The sequence below is a fragment of the Triticum aestivum genome, chromosome 5A (genome assembly GCF_018294505.1).
Source record: "Triticum aestivum cultivar Chinese Spring chromosome 5A, IWGSC CS RefSeq v2.1, whole genome shotgun sequence".
Classification (NCBI taxonomy): domain Eukaryota; kingdom Viridiplantae; phylum Streptophyta; class Magnoliopsida; order Poales; family Poaceae; genus Triticum; species Triticum aestivum.
The window spans coordinates 674336150-674360831 of NC_057806.1; the positions used below are offsets into that span (position 1 = coordinate 674336150).

Here is a 24682-nt window from a genome sequence, read left to right on the forward strand (position 1 = left end):
TCGTGCAAAGATCATGAAAATTCCTTTTGGTTAAGTGCCCATTGTACATTTCTTTCAGCAAGTACTTCCTATGAACATATCGAAGCTCTTCGTCACTAAAGCATCGCAAACTCTTCGGTACTCTCTGCGTACTAAGATAAGCTAGGCCAAGACAAACTGACTCAACATACATCGCTGTCAAGATGATCCTTTTCCTTTTTCTTCTTTTGTTCTCTTCGGTAATGGAAGCAATCAAATTCATTTGTGACATGCAGCTACAATGTAGATATATTATGTTAACTTTGGGCTAATTTCAATATAACCATGCATCATTCAAGATGACCATATGCATCAGACCACCACAAGCATTGAAGGTTCACAAAATTGTATGACCATGATGCATCAAATCATACATAAGCATGCATCAAATTCATCATAAGACAAGCATATGCATCAGACCACCACAAGCATAGTTCACAAAATTGCAGATTCATACCTCAGGTTGGCCTAGATGGCTTCCAACTTTTAATCCAACCTGCAACAAGAGGATACATCAGTGCTCAGCAAATCATTGACAAGAGGGCTGGGAAGAAAAGGAAACAGAGTAGGCTGCTTGGAGATAGGGAAGAATCATGGATGAAGAAGGGGCTGGCTGGACACGCAGAAGAAGGGGCGGCCCAGGAGGTGGTCCGAGGGAGAGGAGATGTGCACCGGCAGAGTGGTCCACCGCACGGCTGGAGAGGAAAGGAAGGGCCGGCGCCGGAGTGGACTGCCGCCGTTGGCTTCAGATCCGATCTGGCCACGGCGAGCAGGGCCAGAGAGAACGAGAAGGGGCAGCGCCGGAGGAGGGGAAGGGACGGCGGCAAAGGAAGAAGGGAAGGGGAGGCGGCGACCATACCTACGCTGGCCGGCGTGGTGGATCTGCGAGGGTGCCGCCGTCGATCTGCCTGGCGGCGGTTTCCTCTCTCGAACCCTCTGTCTCGTGGTAGGGGGAGGAAAGAACTGACGAAACGTTTTGTTTTGCGGGAGGGAAGCAATTCAGGCGAAATCAGAGGTCCAAGCCTCTGTATTGGCGCGATGGGTGGGCGCGTACGAGCGAAAACTCCAGCGTATTCGTTTCCGTTTCAGTGGGTTGTTTCAGAGTACATCCAAACGTCTGTATTAGGGTCAGCCCATTACCAAATCCAATTCAACAGCCTAATACGGACATCCAAATGCAGCATAAACACCCAGGTCTCCTCCGGACTCGTACCCAGGCGGGCTTGCTCGCACCTAGCGAGCCAAGACAGAGTGACACCCTGCTCTCGCTGCCCCTGTACACACGCACTTTTTTTTTTTTGAGAAATCTGTACACACGCACATGAGAATAGGAAACAGGGGCAGGAGGACACGAGCAGGCCTAGCAGGCTGGCACGGAAGGGTGCAGTGTGGGTTTTTGGACTTAAGCGTTGCCTCCTAAGTTAATGGGTTCAATCCTTATTTTTGATTGGGTTCAAGCACGTACGTATGTATACATATACCCGGCCAAAAAATATATCGTTGGGTTCAACTGAACCCAACGCTCGTGCGCTGGGTCCGCCCCTGTGGCAGCCAGAGGAAGAAGATGGCTGCGTCGGCTTTATCCGGACCTCTTCGGTCGCGGGTAGGCCAAAGATCTTTTCGGCCGCTGGTAGGCCGGGCTCTTTGGTCGTCGGTAGGCTGAAGCCCACCTCTTCGGTCGCCAGGCCACTGACAACTCCTTTTCGGTCCAGTTGGGGCACACTTCGGCCAATGGGAGGCTGAAGAGCCCACTTCGGGCAACCGCAGACCGAATAGCCCTTCTTCGGCCAACTGGAGGCCGACCGGGTGATATTTTTGATTTTTCTGCATCAGGGCGTATAGATTCTAAATTTGTTATAAAAATCATCACAGTTTCAAAAAATATATTCTGCGAACGATATAGCTCCGGCCGATTAACGGCCGACACAGTTGTCCAGCAAACTTCTATACCGCTATTGGACTGTCGTTTGCAAATTGACCACGAAACGTCATGTGCACAGCAGTTTTGTATTCTCATATGCCCTACGTATGTATACTTTCAACCCGATGCATGTGCGAGCTGTCAAGACATCAATCGATCGACGCAAGTCTCGGTCGCCAACAGAGTTCTTGAAGGAGTTTCACGTGATTAATGAGAGAGTTTCTCAAGATGAATGATGAATATACGTATAAGAGATTCCTCAAAATGATATATTATACGCAAGAAGCGACATTCTACAACGAGTGTTGGACATAGAATCAAAATAAAACAGTCGATTAGCGGTTGTAATTGCCAAACAAATAACTCAAGAATCCAAGTAAAGCTTATTGGACAACCATGTATATCTGAAATACAAGGGGGTTGGTAGAAATAAACACATAACTGAACAACGATTTCGCTCATTAGTAGTCTCGGATTCAAAAGGGTAATTGATAGAGTGCAGCTACACACAACCAACAAATAGTCTCACTACATATGCCAAGCATACTTTGAATATAAATCGTCTAAACTATCAACGTACACGTCGTCGTCTGGGAACAAACCAAACGGTACAGGGTACCAAGTTGGTATAAAATAACGATGTCTTGGTTCAGGCCAACCGTCATTCGCGCTACAAAATAAAAAGGAAGAAAAATTGGTTTAACATCATATAATTGAATCAGATTAATCAATGAGAGGGGTCTAATGGTTCAAGCTTTCAACTCTAGGCCTTGTTTGGGACCAACTTTTAGTGTTGATAAAAACTAGAGCACGACGCGCGCTTTGCCGTGCCTATTCTTCGGTCGTGGGTTAAGTCCCTTATGTTTATTTTATACACGGTCTATTTTGTTTGGTTGGTTCGCCGTGTGTAAGTCATTTAATTGTGCTATATAGCAGTGGCAATCATGTTCAAACTTTTTTATAAAAGTATCTGTCTAGTGGAAATTAATGAACAATTTTTGTGTGAGCTTCGTTCTACGCCCGAGCTTAATTTCTTGCTCAATGGTTATTACATATTACAAAATTGGAAGAACAGAATGGTAAATCTATAATCATAATTACACTCTGGTTGGATGCAAGAGGCCAAATTGCTAACTTCCTTCATGTTTCCCATTGACTCCTTGCTTCCAATGTAAGCACGCACGGCCTTGTCAGTGGTGTAGTACGTGCTGCAGAAGCAGCGTCCCTCGTCATAGAACTCCATGCCGAAGTTGTTGGATGGCTTCACCCGCACGCGGAAGAACCTCGTTTTTCTCTTCGGGATCTTCGGCCGCGGCGCGACGGTCGAATCTGGGCAGCTGCGGTGGAGTGGGAGCTCGGGCCGGGGCGGGGGCTTGGTGGCGGGCGTCGTGGGGTGGGGGCTTGGGGCGAAGGCTAGGTGGCAGGCGGCGGCGGATTGGGGCTCGGGGGGTGGGCTTCGCAGTGGTGAATCAGGCGGCGAAGGAGAATCGAGCGGCGGCGGCGGCGTTGGTGAATCGGGCAGCAGAGGGGGGTAGGGCTCGGGGCGGGGGCTTCAAGGCGGGCGACGGTGGATTGGGAGCTCGGGGTGGGCGCTTGGCGGGGGCGAATCAGACGATGTTGGTGGAGAATCGGGAGAGGCGGTGGCGAATCAGGCCCGATTCGAGGCGGGCGGCGGCGGTGGAGTCGCGGAACCGGCGGCGGGGGTGGTTGGCGGCCAGATCTAGCATAGGGCGACGACGGCATTGTGCGGTGGCTGGGCGGGCGGTGGCGGTGGAGTCGCGAAACCGACGACGGGGATGGTTGGCGGCCGGATCTAGCGCAGGGCGACGGCGGCATGGTGCGGTGGCTGGGCGGGCGACGACGGCATATCAGCGGGTGGCAAGAGAAAGAAGACGTACGGTGGGGAAAAATGAACAAGGGCCGGCGTGGAGATGCAAATTTGCATCTCCAGATGTTATATTTTACATCACTTGGGCCAGGTGATGTAAACTTTTTATATCTATATCATCTGTTGGTGGTGGCTTTTTAAACCTCGAAGATGCAAAAGTTAGTTCTTTTTTTGCATAGTACGCATGCATAACATTTTGGTCTGGTGAGGCATCCCTCCTGGCCGGTTTATAAATTGGCTCATAAGCATGAGATAATATGTTCTTTTTCTGTTTAATTAAGCATTAATTGTAGCATTAAGCGTTGCTTGCGGTAAATTGAGTTGTTAATTATTGACTGTGCAGCATATGGTATAGTGGCAAGGGGCATTACAAGGCTACACGTCGTGCCGTTAGTGTCAAGTGGACAAAAAGGAGATACACATTGACAAACGGGCCTAAAAATGCCCTACACAACCCCCAAGCCACCAGAGGCTAGGAGATCATGGAAGCTTAGTAACTAGACTAGATAGATATCAGAGGGAATTTTCAAATTGTTGAATTAGCACTCAAATTTCAGATATTGTTCCTTCATTTCCTTGGAGCATTCAAAGCAACATTACTCTCCATTGGTCCCTACTCTACTTTAAGGTGCATCAGTAAGGCCTTCGGGCTACTATATAGTCTCTACTGTTGGCTTCTACTCCCTCCGTAAAGAAATATAAGAGTGCTTAGATCACTACTTTTGTGATCTAAATGCTCTTATACATCTATACAGAGGGAGTAGCTAAGAATCCATAGATTGGAGCCCAAATGAGGAAAAGTGATCATCATCATGTCAACTGTGTGGGCCCTTTTTCATGTCCAAACAAGATATCCCTAAGTAATGTTGGGATGTTCTCAAAAAAAGTAATGTTGGGATGGTAAGGAGGTGAAAATTTGTAAACACCGTGGACGTTGTTGGAACACAAAAACCATGTACAACTACATGTAAATCAGGCATCAAAAAGAGCTTACACAAACCTGAACATTACACTATGACAAAAAAAGATTGGGCATACCGTTCTTCATCGAAACGTCTCACGACTTCTTGAATTTTTTCCCTCGGTAGGTACGGGGTTTCTTCATCATGGAAGAAATTCATACCAACAAAATTCCCTCGAGCATCAATAAGAGGCCCTCCAATTCCGGCCTGGACAAAGAAAAACATGAGTGACCAGAAAAAGGGGGTGCAAAAAAATATGATCTTTTCGGTTTCATCTCCATAAGAGTGGCTGAGTTTTTACGTTGACTCGCCAAGCCTATCACATACCAAAAAAATATGATATGTGTAATTAATTACAGATTAAGTTAAATATATTCAATGATGAGTTGATCATACTTCTAACACAAATAATTATTTTCCCTCATGTGAAACATGTGTTGGCAAAATATACCTCTCACAAGCAAGTTTGCCTTTTCTGTCAATTAACACCCCTCTTGAGGCCATTAGTTTCCGATGTTCAATGAGACGCCCTACAGCTAAAACCTCCATATTAGGGGTGAAAGAAATATGCCTCCTCAATCCCACTGCGGTAGAACCGCAGGAACCCATGATCTCTACAACCGCAACATTATAGCATAGATCATAATGTCTCAATGTCCCCGTGACTTGTTCTGTATTATTAAGGTACACTTCAATCTGCAATGATAAGGTTATAAACTGGTTCATAAACAGACAAACAAAAGGCACAAACAATGATATGCACTACCAGTGCCAACCTGCAAGTTATCATCAATCTTGTTTTCATCGCCAGAAATTTTAACCAAACTTGCTGAAGTAAGAATTCTCACGGGATTACAGTCTATAATTAGGCCTGTGCAAGCAAAACACTTTGCCTTTCCTGCACACATCATAATTTGGTCTTTAATAATCGGTGAAATAAGAGAAATAGAAGAGAGAATATCGCAACACAATCACCATTGAATGAAGCAAGTGAGACAACACATCCAGCCATAGTATTTGCAACATCTTCACTGAGTGTGCTCCAGATATTGTCCACGAATTCCTCTTCAAAAGAGTTAATCTCATGCATACCATCTGTTTAAAGAAACATGGCATGTCAGTTGGCACTCCTCAAATAAAGCGGTTGCAGCATTAAAGGCATACCCAGAAAAATTAACAGCAGCAGCTCGCCACCACATAACATAGCAGGTGGGCGGGCTGCGGCCTCGGCGGCGCACCACAGCCGCTGCAGGGCGGCTCGGGGCTACCCCTCGGGGTCCCGACATGGATGTGGGCTGCCACAGCGTGGTGGTGGCTCATGGCGGTGGTTTGGGTCGTTTCACGGCGGCGGACGGTCATCTCCGGCGTCGGCCCGTCGGGAAGCGGCCTGTTTTGGCCTTCGATTCCTCTCCTCGGCGTTCGGATGCTACCTTCGGCAAAGGGCTGGCCCTCTCCCAGCTGCGGTCCATCGCCTGTCTCGCGCCCGGTGCTGCGGGACTGATCTCCTCTCGCGCCCGGCAGCAGGACCGAGCTCGTCTCGCGCCCGGCAGCAGGACCGACCTCGTCTCGCGCCCGGCAGCAGGACCGAGGCCGTCTCACGCCCGGTGCAGCAGGACAGGACGATGGAGGCCAGTTTCGGCCGGCCTCTTAGGTTTCGGCGCTGGGGGTCGCCCAGGGGTGCGAAAGACGAGGCCTTTCCACTCGTCTCTTTGGTTGGAGTAGCGGCTGGTCTCGGGTGAGGTGGTGTCAAGGTCTTGGATGCCAGGGCGGCGGCCCTGGTGGTGGGAGCGCGGTGCTCGTGGGCGGAGCCCATAGCTTGGTGCTGCCGGGTGACCATGGCCGTGTGGGCGGCATGGTTGCCGGGGTGTGGTGTCCGGTGGTGGTGATTATCGGCCGGGGTGAAAACCTGCTCTATCTTCGAACGGACCGGCGGCGGCGAATCGTTCCCTTCTTGAAGGCGTCGTCGCGGCTTTCATTGCCCGTCGTGTTGCTTCAGGGGAAACCCTGACCCTCGTGTCGGGCGGTGGCGGCGCTCCAGTGTCGTTCCCTTCCTGAAGGCGCCGCCTTGGAGCACACGGTTCGCCGTATGCGGCTTCACCTCTTGGCGGTGGCGTGTTCACGGCCGAGATCTCCGGTTGCTCTTGTAGTGGTTGGGGTGGTGTTGCTGCGTTTGTACCGGGTTTGTTGATGATCTTTGCTTTATATATAAAGCGGGGCGAAAGCCTTTTTCGGTAACATAGCAGGTGGGGGACAACCATCACGTATTAAAGGTTCACTATAATCGTTGCATGAAATATGTACAACAAGGTGAGTCAATTAGCAAATGTATCTTATCACTAAGATGCAGGGCGCGCCTAGCGCAATGGTTGAGTCTTCCCACTTGTGGCCTGGAGGGTGAACCAGCCTCCCCAATCCTACCTTGTGTGGGAGCTTTCAGCACTTGATACGCCTTTTTTATATCGTATCGCTAAGATGTTGAAGTATACCACAAAAAGAAATAACTAACCTTTCAGCATGCCAGCATTTTGTGCCTTGGTTGTGATTGCCTCTTTTATACCAGCAACCACTTGACTACTTTCAACCCTACACGTTGTTCAAAAACACATCATGACTAATCCACTGAAAGACGAGAAGTCAAAAGAATATTAACAAATTGATTTATCAAACAGGGGCCAGAAAGGAGGAAGTAGGTTACAGTCTTGTATATAATTCACAACAAAACAGAATTGAGCAAACAACACAGCAATCTCCAGGGATGTCATGAATGTAAGTTCTAGTATCGATACTATATTTTTAAAGTTTAAACCAAAGTTTGATTACACTTTTAATTAGCAAAATTTATTAGCTCAGTTTAGTCTCCAAAGCAGGGCGGCATGCCAGGTGCTAATGGCACAAACGTCCAGGTTCACAAAATGCAAAGCAACTATGAGAACAGCAGAAAAAAGATGGAAATGTACCAAAGAAAACCCTACTGGGTAAATCTAAAATACAGTTTAGCACCCAAAACAGAAGATTCAAATCAGACAGGAATGTAGGGTAGCACAATGGGAGGACAAGCTAGCATGGTAAAGCCAAACAGAGAAGCCACAGCTTGTAAATACTGCAAGTCTAGAAATACCAACCTAACTGTCGTAAGGTACCCCAGGCATTCAAGAATTTTGTTCACTGGTGTGAACATAGTCTTTTGGCCACTTTGGAGGTTCATTCCAACAAAGTTCCCATCAAAATCAATAAGGGGGCACCCAATCCAAGCCTAGCATAAAAATAAAGTGACAATGAAAAATTTGCACAGGAAAAATGGGATCGATAGTATCTCAACTGATAATCCAGTGGGTATATGATAGATTTAAGCTATATACATCTAATTATTTCCAGCATGCAGAGAACTAAGAAAAACAGCACCTCACCATGTTCATTTCATATGTGGAGAGCATAAGCTCATAGACTCCATCGCTTGCATTGCCAATTACTGTCCCATTTGTGCACTTTAACATGCCTGAGTCGAAACAACACCCCACAGCTACTAACTTACTATTGGGCTCAAATTGCATGCCATGGCTACGACTGAGATGTGCTTCCTGAAAACCACATGCGCGCCTGATGTTCACAACAGCAAGATTATACTTGAAATCACAATGGTGTAACAAGCCAATGACAACTCGATTACTGGGAAGACGCACTTTAATCTGCATCGATAAACCAAGAATAGGTGAACAGGATGATAGTATATTCATAGGCAAGGAAAAGTAGAGAGAAGTTGACAGCACCAACCGTCGAGTTATCAGTGATCTCAGAATCTGAAGACCCAACTATATTAGCTGAAGTCAGAATACTTGTGGCATCAGTACATAAATTCTCAATAAATATTCCTGTGCATTCAAATAGCACTGTACTCCCTACAGATTATAATAGTTTCGACATTGATTACTGAAATACAGATATTGAAAATAATGGGCATGTAACAATATAATTACCAACGAATGAAGCAAGGGAGACAACACTCTCTGAGAGTTCCGACTCAATCTGTTTGGTGAGTTCACTCGAGGAACTTGAGGATTTAAGCAAGTTACCAAATCCATCTTCAAAGGTAGTAATATCTGGATGGATGGGTCCTAGTTAATTAAGAAAACATGGTACTGGTAAGCAATTGTGAGTGCTACAGCAGTTTTGCCGTGTAAAAATATTTGCAGGGAAATAAAAGGATGAAGAATCAGTGACTAACGTTGCGTAAGTACTGTTTTGCTAGCACTTTTCTTTTCATTAAGGCATCCTATGTCGTTGCTTCTTCGCTTGCGCTTGGTTTTCTGCATCTTCCCAACCCTGGGGTCAATGAAACAATCCAAATGCCCTTTTGAACAAGCAGAATATGGTTGTAAAAACTGTTATACTAGACACTAGCAGGTATCTGAAAATACAAGTAATTTTACAACAAAATCCCAAATGTGATGAATCGATATACTATGATGGAAGCTGTGTACAGAAAAAGAAACCCGGTGACATCAAACGCCTCAACTAACCTGAACAGAAAATGCAAAACTAGCTGAGATGACAGACAATTGCTAGAGGTAAGGTCATTTAGATATTGATAAGGGGCTGCTTGGATCCTTTGCCAAGAAAGAAATTGCCCAACTAGCCTTGCTGGCAAAAGCAAGGAACTGCCTGAGGCAAGGCGATCACGCACTGCAGGCTTGCAGGAGTGTAGGGGGTGGGTTAAAAGCCAGCAGTGACCCTAGCAACTTTGATACTCCTTTTATACAATAAAACATCAGCTCTAGTGACTGTGATTTTGCTGTCGACCTCTCGTTGTCTGTCCTGTTTTAACCTCCTCATTTTTATAATCTCATCTTCTACGTTTGTTAAAATTCACTGCAGCTAGCCAAATCACTTATTGGTGTATTTGTTAAATAAACTGATTTTTACTGTTGACCTGTTGTTGCCTGACATGTTTTTTTCAGGCCCCTCTTCTCTTGGAAGTACTGCACATATCTTGATCAAAGACTTCTCAAATTCAATGCAGTTAGTCAATGCACTTCACGTATACATTAAGTTTTAATAAAAAAAACAAGCACTTCAAGTACAATATGTCGATCCCGAAGATTTTTACTCAAATGAGTGGAGATGGGTAGGTACCTCGTAAGTTAAGAGATCAAAATGAACAACCCTTGCTTTGAACGACCGGGTGCAAGGGGACCAAACAACAAGCCTTGGAGGAACAACGCACCCTGACCGTGGTGGCAGAGGAGCGGCGGTGCGCTGGGTCCGGGCGTCAACGTTCCGGTGATGAAGAAGGGGCCGTGGAGGAGTAGAAAACGGATTCGGCGAGGAGAGGAAGGAGGGGGCGCCGCCGGGTTCCCTGGCACCGTCGAGGCGGCGGCGCCGGGAGAGACGGCAGTTTGTGTGGGGTTGGTATAGGGCAATGAGATGCAGTTTGGGTGGCAGGATCTTTATCTAACGGTCTAAACGATAACTCACACAGATATGATCTGAGGAGATTTATTATATAAGATAAGAGAATTATAAGCACGACAGAATGCCCGTTATTTCAAAAGAAATGAAAAAAAAATATCTCCAAGTTTCAGAAAAAAATCAAAACAAATTTTGTGAAAACTTATACATGTTCTTTACGGATCTGTAAAATTTCGTTCAAAAAAATACCGTGATTTGTAAGGTACACACAAAAAAAATTGCCGACCCAAGAACAAAAGAAGTCAGCCTATTTCCGTGAACGTATTTGTCTTTTCGGTCCGAGTATGAAATATTATTATAAAATTTGCACCGTTTGCATTTTTCGTCCAGATCTCCAATAACTTCGATATGCTGCATATTGGTTTTGTCTTAAATCAAACTTTGTATGTTTGACCATATTATTTTAATAAATAGCAACATCTACAATACAGTATAAATACCATATGAAAATGTGGATGACTAATGCACGTGAATGCCAAAGAGTCTTTCCGTATGAAAATATATTTCATGATGGACCTTTTTCTTCTACTTCCCCTGTTCCAGTATATAGATTTCTCTCAAAGTCAAACATAGTATGTTTGACCTAGACTTCAGAATAAAATATCAAAATCACAATACAGAATAAATAAAATATGAAAATACTTTGCATGATGGATCTATGATATAGATTTTTTTTTTCTAAAAACTTGGTCAAACATGCACTACTTTTTTGTGATGTAAACATGGAGGAATATAAACTTGGTCAAACTTCAAAAGACACGGTCGAAACTAATATACAAAGTAAAAAAGAAATGCAGCTGTTGTCCGGTATACTTAAAAGCCTGACTAGACAAAACCTCCTGCATCAAGTATGTTTCATGCATCGCTAAACATCTTTATCTATATCTATACCAATATAAAAAGACCTAAAGGGGCAGATTCAATTGATCTCGGCCATCCGATCACGTTAATCCAACCGTCTTTATTGTTCTGACGGTGAGCGACTAAACACGTTTAGCGCTAAACAATTCTGTCTCTTCTCTCATCCCTTTCCTCTCGCACGACAGGAAAGGAACCGCTGCACACACGAAAGGAAATTAACTACCGCACTGTCGGGGACGCCGGCTTGCTCTGCCCCAATCGTCTCGCTCCGCCCCAATCGCCTCCAACCGCCGCACCTTCACGATGCTGCCCCCATTGCACTGAGCCGCCGCACCCATCGCCTCAACCCGCCGTCGCCGCCGCTGCACCCATCGCCTCGATCCGCAGTTACCGCACCCAGTGCCTCGACCCGCCGACTTGTCGCACCTTCAACGATACCGCCATAGCATGAATCTAAACGTGGCTGAACGCATAGATAAAAGGGGTTCAGGACCCCCGGGTGCCATCGCACCTTTTCGGGGTTTCAATTTTTGTTGATAATCATTCACACAAATTTTCACTTTTTTAAAATGTTTTGCTATGCTTTCTTGCGTGGGTGCACTGACCTAGGGTGTAGAAAAACCAAGATGTACTCGAGCTACCATAAACTTCATATGTCTATTTGTTTTATATAGTTATATCTATGATATATTGATGTGAAGATAGCCAAATTATGAATGTAGTTCCCCATGTTTGCCAGACATGAAAAAACTACGGGGTTTGTTGTTAATTATAATTATCAGTCATTAATTTGCCTTTCATCTGACATGTTTCATGCTAATGTGCTTAAAAATTAATGTTATCCCACACCAATGTTCCGCCGCAACACGCAGGGCATTATCTAGTATACTTAAGAGCCTGACTAGATAAAACCTGCTGCATCAGGTAGATTTCACACATCGTTAATTGTCTTTATAAAAACTAGTAAAAGAGCCCGTGCGTTGCAACGGGAGAAAAAAAATAACTCACGCCTCTAATCCAATAATCATTACTCAAGACCTCCGTAGGTCCACGTTCTTTATTTGAATATGACATCAATGCCCACACAATCACAATGCGTTTGAATGTGTCAATCCTAATGCATCTCTCTCTCTCTCTGTATAAGATCAGAAATTTGCTTTCTTTGCCCCCTTGCCGTCACCTGCATGTGTGGTTTCAATTACTTTCTTTCATCTCCAATTTAGTTTTGTTGAGTTGTTCATTTTCTATCTGGATCTGTACCGATACAAAATAAAGACAAATCGTGCACTATTTATTAAGGTTGCACCCAAAACAACATTTAAAAAATGTTTAATAGATAAAATAACATAATATTTAGATTCTACACATTTTTTAATCAAATTTCATATATAACACGTTAAAATTGAAGTTACGGTTTAAAAGATATGACTATTTCTTGAGCGTGTATGTTAACCAAGATGTACATATAATCTTTGAGCTAGCATAAACTTGATATGTCTATTTGTTTTATATAGTTATATCTGATGATATATTTATGTGAAGATGGCCAAATTATGAATGTAGTTCCCCATGTTTGCCAGACATGAAAAAAATTACTGGGTTTGTTGTTAATTACAATTACCAGTTGTTAATCCGCCTTTCATCTGACATGTGTTCATGCTAACATGCTTAGAAAAATAATGTTACCCCTTACCAATGTCCCACCACAACGCACGGGGCATCATCTAGTATACTTAAGAGCCTGACCAGACAAAACCTACTGCATCAGGTAGATTTCACACATTGCTAAACGTCTTTATAAAAATTAAGAATGAACATCTTCTCTCCTCAGAATAGAGCATCTCTGGTCTTGTGGAATTGATTCAATGAAAAAGCAAGTGTATAGTTGCATCCATATCACTAAAAATGCTTTTATAAAAAAATTAGGCATGCACAAAAAGTAATTTAGGATCCAAAAGGAAATTCTAGTTACAAGATGTGTTCTTCCCAAAAACTAATTACTTGACAATATGTTATGAATTAATTAGGTAAAAAGGGATTTATACTTTATCATTGTTTCTACATAATTAAAAATTATTTTCCTATGTAAGCGTTTGACCCGGATAGCAGAGGGAGCCAATTTTTTATGTTATGTTGGGGCATTGGGTGGAGAACGGCGGAATAAAAGAAGAGAGCGAAAATTTTGCCATGAAAACAGGGTGGACAGCTACAAAAGTGCGGGCTCCATCTTCCATTTGGGTGGACCATCAATGTAAGAGTCCAACGTGTTTCGTGTCCAAACTCCCGGGAAGCCCCCATGTTTGGTTCCAATTTGCACGAAAAATTTGGTCCAGACCGCTCGGCGGACCGATAGGTCCGGACCGCGCGGTCTGAATGTATGCGGGTTGTCATCATGGGATGCCCTTAGCTAAACAAAACAAAAGGTAAAGGTTGCATTTCCTAACACTCATTTGCACGCCTACGTGGCCCAACATTGGGTCTTAGTGATGTTACCAGGTCTACGTGGCGTGACACACCGCCCTGGCCGGGCACGTGTTTTTTTAGGGATTCTGGGCACATGGTTTAGGCCCCGTTCGGAAGTTCTCCGCAGGCCAGCTTCCTAAAATCGCTCTGAAAAGCTAGCCGAACAGATCTGCTTCAAGAAGCAGGCTCCGCGGAGACCAGGAATACGCTGTGTGATTTTTTCGGAATTGAGGAGCAGGGCCATCCCAGCTTCGCGAAACAGAGGAGTAGAAGTTGATCAAATTTACATGAGAATGCCCTTCCGAAGTGAGGCTCGCGTACCGTTTCGATCGCTACAACCGGCCCTCGACACATCGAAGCAAGGAGTTGGTCGAAATTACATGCCACTGCCCTTCCGAAGTGAATCGCACGTACCGTTTCAATCGCTCGAAAGTGCTTCCCCAACCGAACTGGGCCAATATGACCTGGCCCAAAGCCTGGCCGAACAGGCCTTAGCCTGATTTTCTGGGCTACCAGTCCATGCGTACGTGAGGAGCGAATCATGTTCAACCGAACGAATCGCTGCTCCACCGAGAAGCTGGAAGCCAGCGAGAAGCTAGGAAGCCAGCTATTTTGAGAAGCTAGCAGAGATCCGAAGTCTAGCACAATGATGAATTTCAGAGCTTGAAGTGGTGGAACCAAATTGGTTGAGCACCAAACTGGCTGATCTCTCGTGGAACTTGGCAAGAAAGATGAAAAGAAAAGAAAATGACCAATCAAGCAATTGAAACTGAAACGATGGGTACATCGTGCACTAGCTTAATTAGCCTCCCTTGTGTCGATCTGAAACTGAAACTAGATTTCAGCGGACGACTCATCATCTCGTAGGGTTCACTGATCATCCTTGGACCTTGGGGCCTCCTCCCTCGGCCTTGGAGCCGGTCTCTGGCACGTTACCCCGGTGGGCCGTGATCGCCGCGTAGTACTCGCCGGCGGCAGGGGCGGGCCCAGGATTTCAAGAGTGTGTATTCAAAATTTCAAAGGCAGTTTTTTGAAAGTCTAAAGCCTTGTTTTGGCATATATAACCAATGAAAAAATAGCGTGCTACAGAAAATAGCGCCGCCCCTAAAAATATGCTATTAGCGTGCTATAGCGAGACATTGTATACTGATCAATTTAGCGAGCAAAATTCTCTACATGCTATAGCGTGCTATTAGCGGCGCTATAGCGCGCTATTTTTTCAGTGTATATAACGGATTTTAGTACTAGTTTACACAAATTGGGTAATACATATGGATATCACAGAATATAATATATTCATAGAATTGACCATAATTTCAAATTTCCACCTTATAGAAATACTAATTGTTCAAAGATTGAAGTGGCAACATCTAAGATATATAGAGATGGAAAATAAATAATGATAAAAAGCTGACAAATTACAGGTTGCCTGTCCTATCCTTGATGCTTTGAAAATGAGTTTATTTAACTAAGAATCTGCATGTTTGGCAACACTGGAGGAATTTTAGTTTGCTAGTCTGTTAGAGGGTATTCTCTTCAATAAACTATTTAGAAACAAGCTGAGAAGCATGAGATACAGAGAGAAATCAATAACCAAAATCTAATTAGCAAGGTGAATACATCTAATTTCGATGAACAGATCATATGTACTACTATGTGAACCTAGGGATTTAAAAATGAAGACCAATGTGTGCAAAGATCAGTACCAGAGAGAGGGGGCGATGGATGACGTACACGTACAGCTGGAATCTGGATGATGCGTCGCTCGCCCGTGGCTGCCGCCGGTTCGTGACCTAGATCGATAGTATTTGGGAACAGGGAAGGTAACTTTTTTTTCGAGGGAACAGGGAAGGTAACTGAACCAGCGATGGATGCATGACGTGCGCGCACGGTGCAGCCTGAAGCATTTTGGGCCTATGGGCCATGGCATGGGTGGTGAGGGAGGATTGCAAGCTGGGTTTTTGGGCTGAATTGGTTAGCTAGCACGTTTATTGCATCAGTTTCGTTTTTTCTTGTACATACACATGATGTACAGTATATATATACCTAGTTTTTTGGCAAAAATAATGGGTATTCAATTGAATACCCTTGAATTGAGGTGGGCCCGCCCCTGGCCGGCGGCTGCCCGTACCTTGTCACTGATCACGCTTCCCCATCGCATAGCGCTGCCTCCGCCCCCGTCCGCTCCTGTCTTGACCATGGAGCCGAGCTTGGGCTCGCCGAACATGCAGACGCCCTGGCGTGTCACGGCCGCCGCGTACTCGCCGGCAGCGCGGGCCTTGCCCTTGAGCACCGCCGCAGCCTCCTTGAGCCGCGGGAGCGGGGCGGCGTTGACCTTGGCGCTCTCTGCAACGGACGTCGCCGCCTTCTTCTCGTCCTTCTCCGGCGCCCTATCGGGGCACAGATGACGATGACATGTTATCATGCCCTCCGTGGACGTCGCACCCCGCGCCTCCATACCTGTCAAGGTCAAGAGCACTGCCCCGTCCTCCAAAGCCCGTGGATCAAATCCTATGTTTTTCTCCATCACCATTCACCAATGTATCACCACGTTACGCTACGCCGGCCGAGATCGGAAATTAATTTGGTGCTATAAGGCCTCGTATATACGCATATTTATATAGCTAGGGCCGATTGATGAATGATGAGGGAGCTCCGGCCTGGACTTGGAGTAAGGGACAAGAAAGAAGGAGATGAAACAAAAATAGTACAAAGTTGAGTCATCTATTTTGGAACGGAGGGAGTAGGAGTAGAACCAAGTGAAACTTTGGATAATTACGCAGGAAAAATAACATTTGCTTTCCGTTTAACCACAAATCTATTTGCATATTTCCGTCACCGGCCGTTACATTGCGGGGCACCCTTCTAACATGTCACTGGTCAACGGCGCCAGCTGGCCGATCAGGTGGGCTCGGACAGATTTTGGACCTGAATGACACACTTACCGCACTTCGAAGATGTGAATGCCGATTTTCATAATTTGAGGACCTATATGACACTCCTGAAGTAGTTCAGAGACCTACAATGCACTTCACTCCTAATCTTGAGGCAATGAAAGATAGACTCCAACTCCATCCCTGCATCAAACCTAGAATTATTTTACACTTAAAGGCAGCATCAGAATAGACTTTAGGACCTTTAATGAGAATATCAAATTTACGAGATTGACCCTGCATAGTAAGCTGATTAGAAGAGAGGTGGACCTGAGCTGCAATCTTGGGCCTAGAATGGCTTACCAAGTGATGAGATTCAACAGAATGAGAGGACAAAGCATTAGCAGCAATTTGCACATGGTGAGGTAGAGATTTTTTCCTATCAAAGAGAAATCATTTCTAGCCTTCCAAAGACACCATGATAAAGGCAAGGCAGATGATAAATGTTGAGGAGAGCAAGAATAATAGCATGCATATTAGTATGGTCCTGAAGTAAAACAGGAGCTCTAATGAACCATGGCTGATAGAATCATGCCGCTCTAGCAAAATCACATTGAAAAAACAGGTGAAGTTCATTCTCCTGCTGCATCTACAACAAAATTGAGAAGTGTGAACAGAGAAACGGCCAGCTAACCTACTTGTATACGACTTCTAATTCAGCCTGAATACGGGCTGGCACTAACTCCTGATACGTCACGGACACATACGTCCTGAACGGACCCAGTGCAACTCAACATGCAAAGCCAACTCCAACGTAGACTCCTAGTAGGACTCCAACTTGCACTAACCTTACTGCTAGTCTTACATAACTTAATTAACTCAAGATTATTTCTAACACTCTCTCCTTATTAATCTTGAGACACTTTGTCTTCTGTGCTTCTTTGATCTTGACTCGATGACGATCCGCTCCTTGTCGACTCATCTGTCTCGCACCACAACAAGTCAAATAGTTGGCCTGGTTGTTTGAACAAGTCGGACTTGGAGCCATGGCCGTCGTCGTCGCTCGGGTCCTTAAGGGCCTTGCGGCGGCGGCGGCGCTCCTTCCGAGACAGTCGGGGAGGGTGCATGCGTCTCTCCTCCTCGTCGTGATGCAGGACCGCGATGATCGAACGCCGTGTCGCCTCGCCCAGCAACTCCCACCCCACATCGGTGAACAGGCCGTCGAACTGCGGCGAGGGCCGGGGACAGGGTTGCCTTCACCAGAAGCTTCTTCCATCGATGACAGAGATTGATGGCGGAATCGTTCGTTCGAGATTATTGGGATTGGAGATTCAGTGAGGGGTATATATGGACGTGAGATGCCTCCGTGTGTGCGTATGTCCGAGTCGAGCCGGCCCCTCTGTTCCGTTCTGTTGTCGGAACGGACTGCATACTAATACTGATATACTGTACGAAAAGGTCGTCGCGTATATAGATATAGCTGCAATCTTGTAGACTGATACTGTACGTGTGTTTATAGTACGTGTGTACTCCCTCTGTAAACTAATATAAGAGCGTTTAGGTCACTATTTTAGTAATCTATACACTCTTATATTAGTTTACGGAGGAAGTACTGTAGTAGTACTACAGAAGAGGCTAACTAAGCCATTGGCTCGGAGTAGTAGTAAATTGTGTAGCAGTACAAGAAAGTGTGTAATTAAGCCATTGGTTCGGAATGAATCTTCTTGGCAGCCTCCCGCTTCGCCTGCACGTCCATGTCGACGTCGATGGTGTCGGTGGACTCGGCCCTGTACTTGTAGCGGTGGGCGAGCACGGCGAAGACGACGCAGTTGGCGGCGGCGAGCAGCGTGAGGAAGGCGTAGTAGTAGTCGAGGTGCGCGGCGTTGAGGTTGTCGGCCACCCAGGGGCTCCCCCGCCTGCCCGTCACCCTTGTCACCAGCGACAGGATGAAGCTGCTGAGGACGTTGCCGACGCCGTACGCCGTCAGCGACAGCGCCGTGCCCAGGCTCTTCATGCTCTCGGGCGCCTGGTCGTAGAAGAACTCGATCTTGCCCACCACCAGGAACGCGTCCGCCAGGCCCATCAGCACGAACTGCGGCAGCAGCACGAAGATGCTCAGCCGGAGCTTGCCGCCGGTCTGCAGCCCGTGGCTCCGCGCGTAGCTCAGCCGCTGGCTCTCGATCAGCGACGCCGTGCCCATCGTCAGCACCTGCACCAGCAGCCCGATGCCCATCCGCGTCAGCAGGCTGATCCCTCTCGGGTTCTTGGTGTGCCTCCGCACCGCCTTGACGAAGACCCGGTCGTACACCACGATGGCCACGAGCATGGTGAGCGTCACGAACGCGCCGAGGCTGGCCGGCGGGATCTCGAAGCTGCCCGCGCCCATGTGCCGGTTCATGGTCGTGCCCTGCTTCACGAACAGGGTGTTGGTCTGCGCGATCAGCGTGCACGGCACGAACATGGTCACCAGCAGAGGGATCAGCTTCATGATCTGCTTCGTCTCCTCCACCTCCGTCACCGTGCACAGGCTCCACTTCGCCACCGCCGACGATGACCCGCCGACAACGTCCTTCACGGCGGCCTTGTTGAGGAACCTCATGGAGTTGGTGGAGTCCATCCGGAACTTGTGCTTCTTCGTGTAGGCCTCCAGCTCCAGCTCGTGCAGCTCCTTGGCGTCGGCCGGCACGGGGAGGCGCCACTTGCGGAGCGCGGCGCCGACCACCTTGCCCATGCGCGTGAAGGCGCTGCCCTGCGGCAGCTTGTGGCGGTACACGGGCGTGCCGGCGAGGAAGATGGCGATGGAGGCGATGAGGCCGAGCGTGGGGATGCCGTAGCCGACCGACCAGCTGACGTTGTCCTGGAGGTAGACGAGGACGGTGGAGGAGAAGAGGATGCCGACGAAGATGGTGAACATCCACCAGTTGAAGAAGGAGAGCTTGTGGGACTTCTCGCGGGCGTCGAAGTCGTCGAACTGGTCGGCGCCGATGGTGGAGATGTTGGGCTTTGTGCCGCCGTTGCCCAGGGCGATGATGTACAGCCCGCCGAAGTAGACCCCCGCCTGCAGCGCCGACGCCGGCGGGCAGACTTTGCCGACGCACTCCGGCGGCTTCAGCGCTCCCACCGACACGGACAGTGTCAACAGCAGCATCCCCTGCATCAGGACACGCACGTCATTTCTGGTCTAGTACTACTACATCACACATGCATGCATCCATGACAATGAGTCAGCAGAATACATGATACGGTACTTTTATAAAACTTCAAAATGGTTTAACTTTCAATCTCAAATTCGACTTATGATCCGTCGTCATCGTCGGGGTTTTTGACAAGTGTTTCAACACTATATCCCATTGACACCCAAAGGATTAATGAAGTTGCTACGGTATTGGTCGCAAAGTTGTACACAAGAGCAATTGAGCGAACGTCAGTTCATTACCTCGTTTCTAAAGTAGATATAATTTCAGATTTTACATGTGGACAACTTTGACTATTAATCATTGTACAAGTATTTAGTAATTAGTAATCACAATAAACATGTAATTAGTGATCTAAACGCTCTTATATTTCTTGACAGAGGAAATATCATGCAATTGTTTTCTCATCTCATAATTTCTATTTAATGAAATAAATTGATATTTTTTTGACAGATGGTCCAAGACAAGAAGATTAGGTTGTAGTATCTTATCTTATAGTACAAATACGGCCCTTCTTTTTCTCGACGTTTGTACATTCTATGTTGGTTGCTAATAATCGCCATGGATCATTATTGGTGTATTTTATAAGTAGTAATTAACTACAATTAGCGCCTGATGTGTTAACTATTCAGGTCGCGAATTGATCATAGCTCAGATGGCCCATCAAATTTCAAATCTTAAACTTGATACTAATGATCACATTTTTCTGATCAATTTTAGGCTTTCCGGTGACGGCGTTTCGTGAGAGGAGACATTTTCGTCGACTGTGAGGCGCATGTGATCACTTCATCAATCTCAAAATGTTGTGTCGTCTCAGTATTGGAGGTGCTCGTTGAAGTAGAGTGTCCATGTGTGTGTGCCTTTATAGGGATGAGTGTACGCATGTAATAGAACACGTGTGTTTGTTTTTGGTTTAAAAAATATATACAATTGGGCGTCTTACCCATAGTTGATTACAGAGCAAGTTTCTTGTCCTATGTGATGGAGCCATGCTATCACTGCGGCCATTTTGGCACATGCCGCCACCTTAGGTGCGTAAGTTGCAAATGATTGTACTAATGACTGATATGCTACTTTAATACTATCACTAACAGGACATGCAAGACGTGACGATTTAGGGGTGGCCGCAACTCTCGTGCACTGACTTTTCACCAGTGCATGGAAATTAGCTTACATGCATGCATACATGCGACACACACATGGAATAAAATTATAAAAGGAAAATTCTACCACAATTATTCCACTACTCCACTGATTTGTGTTGTGATAATAGCGTATGTCCCTCTCCAAGAGATACAGAAAATCTACCGTAGAGCACAACTTATTTATTAGCAGATGGTCAAAGATAAGATGATTAGGAAGGATTATCTTATTTATTTATGACAGTAAAATTGAACCTAATTCCAGATTCCAGCAGAACACAACTTCAATGTTTCTGGCCATCAGTTTAAGCGATTTAGGCATTCGTAAAAAGAAAGAAGTTTACACGATTTAGGCGATATTGGCCATCGGATTTGTTGTCTATTTCAGCCTCGACCGTAGTACATATACGGCACTTCTTTTTCTCGGTGTTTGTAGGTTGGCTACTCACAATCGCCATGGATTATAATTGGCTTAATTTATAAGTCACAATTAACTGCAAGTTAGCACCTGATGAACATTCAAGTCAAAATTATATTATAATGTTAAAATTGGACGTCAGATTTTTAATCATGATAAATCAAACGTCGTTTATATAATAAATTATGTTATCGTGAGGATAGCAATTGTTTTTAGCGAGACAACATGACGTGTTACCCATAGTCGATTACTACAAAGCAAGTTTCTTGTCCTCTCTGATGGATGGCCATTTTGGCACATGACATATAGGTGCTCAAGTTGCTAATGATTAATTGTACTAATAACTGATATGCTACTTAATACTACTACTACTAAAAGGACATGAAAGACGTGCCAATTTAGGGGCGCCACAAGCCATGTGCACTGACTTTTCACCCGTGCATGGAAATTAGCTTACATACAAGCGCTGGTATTTACTTGGAGATGATTTACTCACATGGAATAAAAGGACATTCTCCCACAATTATTCCACTACCGCACTGATTTCTGCGTATGATAGTGGCAGATATCGCTCTCCATGAGATACAGAATCTACTGTATTCACTTGCTGGCATTCAACGTTTGAAATATTTCTGTACCAGTTGATCTGAATCGAACGGCCCGTGTCACGCACCACTGACCGCGACACTTTAATGGTCTCCTCCTCCAATAATTGAGCCCGAACGTACGTACAACATAAATTTCGGATGAAGTGGTACATCACGCGTCGTGCGTATGCGTCACACTTACGTGCATGTCATTTGTTCTTTCTTTTTGTGTTGCTGCCGGGGAGCATGTAGAGCCACCGTATCCGTATCTCGTGCATGCACGGTGAGCGTGAGAATCAAAAAGGTCTTGTGGCCAGTCAAAACCTACCGTGCACGTGCAGTGACTTAGGCAGTGTGCTAGACGATAGGGTCGCACACTAGATATGTAGTAGGTCCACTGGACGAGTCAAGATTCCACGGCTGGATCGATCGATCAACTAAGACGGCTATTCTCTGGTCCATGGTGTAGCCCACGTACGTGGTACTCTAAACTCTATAGAGTGTGGAGTCAACAAATATGCACGTCAAAATCAATGGATCGACCTCTCCGGTGCGGCAGTCACGATCTGGACCAGTACGTCCGATCCAGGGCCAAGACAATATGCTAGACATCTCAGCCCGATCTCGTCCGTATCCCACCATACGCCGGCCATCCCGGCAACGGGAACGGATCAGCTATAGAGTACGTGCGACTCATTCATCTGCACATGCGTGCTACTGGCCCAAGCTCAATCATCCATCCGCGCCAATCCGTCCGAGCCAGGCAGCTGGCTCTAGCTGCGTGGACAAACTTGGAGCACTGGTGCTGCTAGGCTGCCTCCGTCCCGGCTTACTACGCTCCCTAGTTTTTAAATCAGAGTTTGATCATCCATATGACTAACAAAATACAAGACATATGCTACAAAAAGAACACTGTTAGACTTATATTTGAAAGAGTTTTTCGGCGATATAATTCTGTTGACATGTAGTTTATATTTTATTAGTTAATTTGTTGGTCTAATTTTATTTCAAAATGAGAGAGGGGCCTAATAAATCCGGACGGAGGGAGTACATATGTGCTACTGTATGATAGAAATTTTCTACTACTATGCTACATACTACTAGGCAGCTAGCTCTAGTATGTCTCGTGGCTAGGGAGCTACTCGCCCGCCTCCAATTTTCTGTGGCGCGACACGGACGGACGTTTTGTGCCACACCAAACGCGTATGTACTTTTTTTCAGGGTGCCAAACGTATATACTGTATGTATGATACAAATTCCCATCCGACTCTCAAAGACTCCGCCGTAATCGCTCGCTGCCACATCATCGATGATGTTATCACGACAGACCGCAGCGACGTCTTAGGCCGGCGCATATACGCTACGTATCTACGAAGGTTACCACGACCATGAAGTATACGAGGTGAAGTATAGGAACGTGTTGTCAATTACCATGAGGTAAATGGCGGAGCCGACGACGAAGGTCCAGTAGCGGCCGAGGTAGGCGTCGGCGACGTAGGCGCCGAGCAGGGGCGTGAGGAAGACGGTGCCGGACCAGTTGGTGACGTTGTTGGACGCCTCCACCGTGCCCTGGTGCATCTTGTCCGTGAGGTAGATGAAGAGGTTCGCCGCGATGCCGTAGTAGGCCATCCGCTCGAACAGCTCGTACACTAATTCACATATAAAATATGCATTCAGCTTCAGACAAATATGGAGCAGCCCGTGCATGCATCCATGGCGTATGATATTGAGATGGATTGGCTAGCTGGATGAACCGAAGCAATCATGTGTGCATTGATTGGCTGGTACGGTGCGTAGTACCTACGATGAAGGTGCAGGCGGTCCAGCCGCCCCTCTTGGAGCGGAGCACGGGGTTGCCGCGGAGGTCCACCGACCCGTCCTGCGTGTACTCCTGCCCGCCGGCGCCGGTGCCGGTGCCATCCTCCACGGCCAAGCTCTGGTTCGCCACCGCCATCGCTGCTACCTCCTCAAGGCTCACTCTCTATCTAGCTAGCTAGCTAGTCTCTCTCTACACTCTTCGTGGCCGGCCGGCTGCAGGCGGGTATATGTCGACCTCGCCCGAGCTTCAAATAGGGCTGGCTGCACTAGGCTGCTAACCTATCGCTGGTGACGGGACCTCCCTTTATAGACTTGGTACCAGTGCTCCTAGCGCTACTCTCTGGTGGTCGTAGCGTCGTCCCCACCACGGAGCCGGGCTTGATGTGGCCTCGGTCGACCACTTGTACGGGGCACCGGCACCGCGGCGTTGTCATCACTTTGTCAGCTAATACTAGTAGTATCTTGTTACGGTGTGGCCAAAGGGCCGGGGAAGCGTCCGTCCGATTGGGCGACTGCTCATGCTCAAGCGAAAGCGATCCGGATGCTACTTGCGGCTTTGTGTATCTGAGGAGGGTAGAGAACAATCGGTGTTGGATCTCCTCTCCTCATTGTACTACTGGTCCGATGGATGGACGCTGAGCCGCAACCTCGGGTGGCCACACGTAGAGGGACTGCAGCCGCGTACAGCAAATCCGAGCCTGCGAAAGCATCCGGACGCCTCCGCGGGCAATGATCGGTCGTATCTTCTTAATTAGCTCCTCTGCATACGGGTACTTGGTTTCTGAAAGCTTAAATCCATACAAAGCATACAAACAAAGAAATCCACTTACTACATAGATAAAATGACCTATATTACCCTAATTCTCTTCGGAAATGTCCACTATCTCAGTGGCCGGTTTCGGGTACATGGACGGCAGCCGCAACTCCGCTGCTCCGCATCGGCTTCCACCTCCGCGCCGTATGTTCCTATCGTATGAACTGCCTCTTGGCCTTCACATAGGTCTTATCCCGAATGAACTCCAGGATGGCCTGTTGCTCCGCCATCTCGGCCGTTTGCGCGACCGCGAACTC

At 46.6% G+C, this 24682-nt stretch overlaps 2 protein-coding genes across 2 annotated transcripts; both read right to left on the minus strand.

The window, feature by feature from the left end:
• Positions 1 to 2287: 2287 nt before the first annotated feature.
• LOC123108347 (uncharacterized) lies at positions 2288 to 10191 on the minus strand. Its single transcript, XM_044530158.1, has 12 exons — positions 10011 to 10191; positions 9012 to 9109; positions 8764 to 8901; positions 8561 to 8685; positions 8197 to 8475; positions 7912 to 8042; positions 7296 to 7372; positions 5765 to 5884; positions 5566 to 5687; positions 5241 to 5485; positions 4866 to 4996; positions 2288 to 2609 (listed from the first exon to the last, which is right to left on the minus strand). The coding sequence occupies exons 2-11, from the start codon at positions 9097 to 9099 to the stop codon at positions 4945 to 4947; spliced, it is 1377 nt and encodes a 458-aa protein (XP_044386093.1). The 5' UTR covers positions 9100 to 9109; positions 10011 to 10191; the 3' UTR covers positions 2288 to 2609; positions 4866 to 4944.
• A 7710-nt stretch (positions 10192 to 17901) lies between these two features.
• LOC123105890 (protein NRT1/ PTR FAMILY 5.2) lies at positions 17902 to 23897 on the minus strand. The gene is made up of 3 exons (XM_044528062.1): positions 23594 to 23897; positions 23225 to 23442; positions 17902 to 19603 (listed from the first exon to the last, which is right to left on the minus strand). Exons 1-3 carry the CDS (start codon positions 23745 to 23747, stop codon positions 18149 to 18151), a joined length of 1827 nt encoding a protein of 608 aa, XP_044383997.1. The 5' UTR covers positions 23748 to 23897; the 3' UTR covers positions 17902 to 18148.
• Positions 23898 to 24682: the final 785 nt, after the last annotated feature.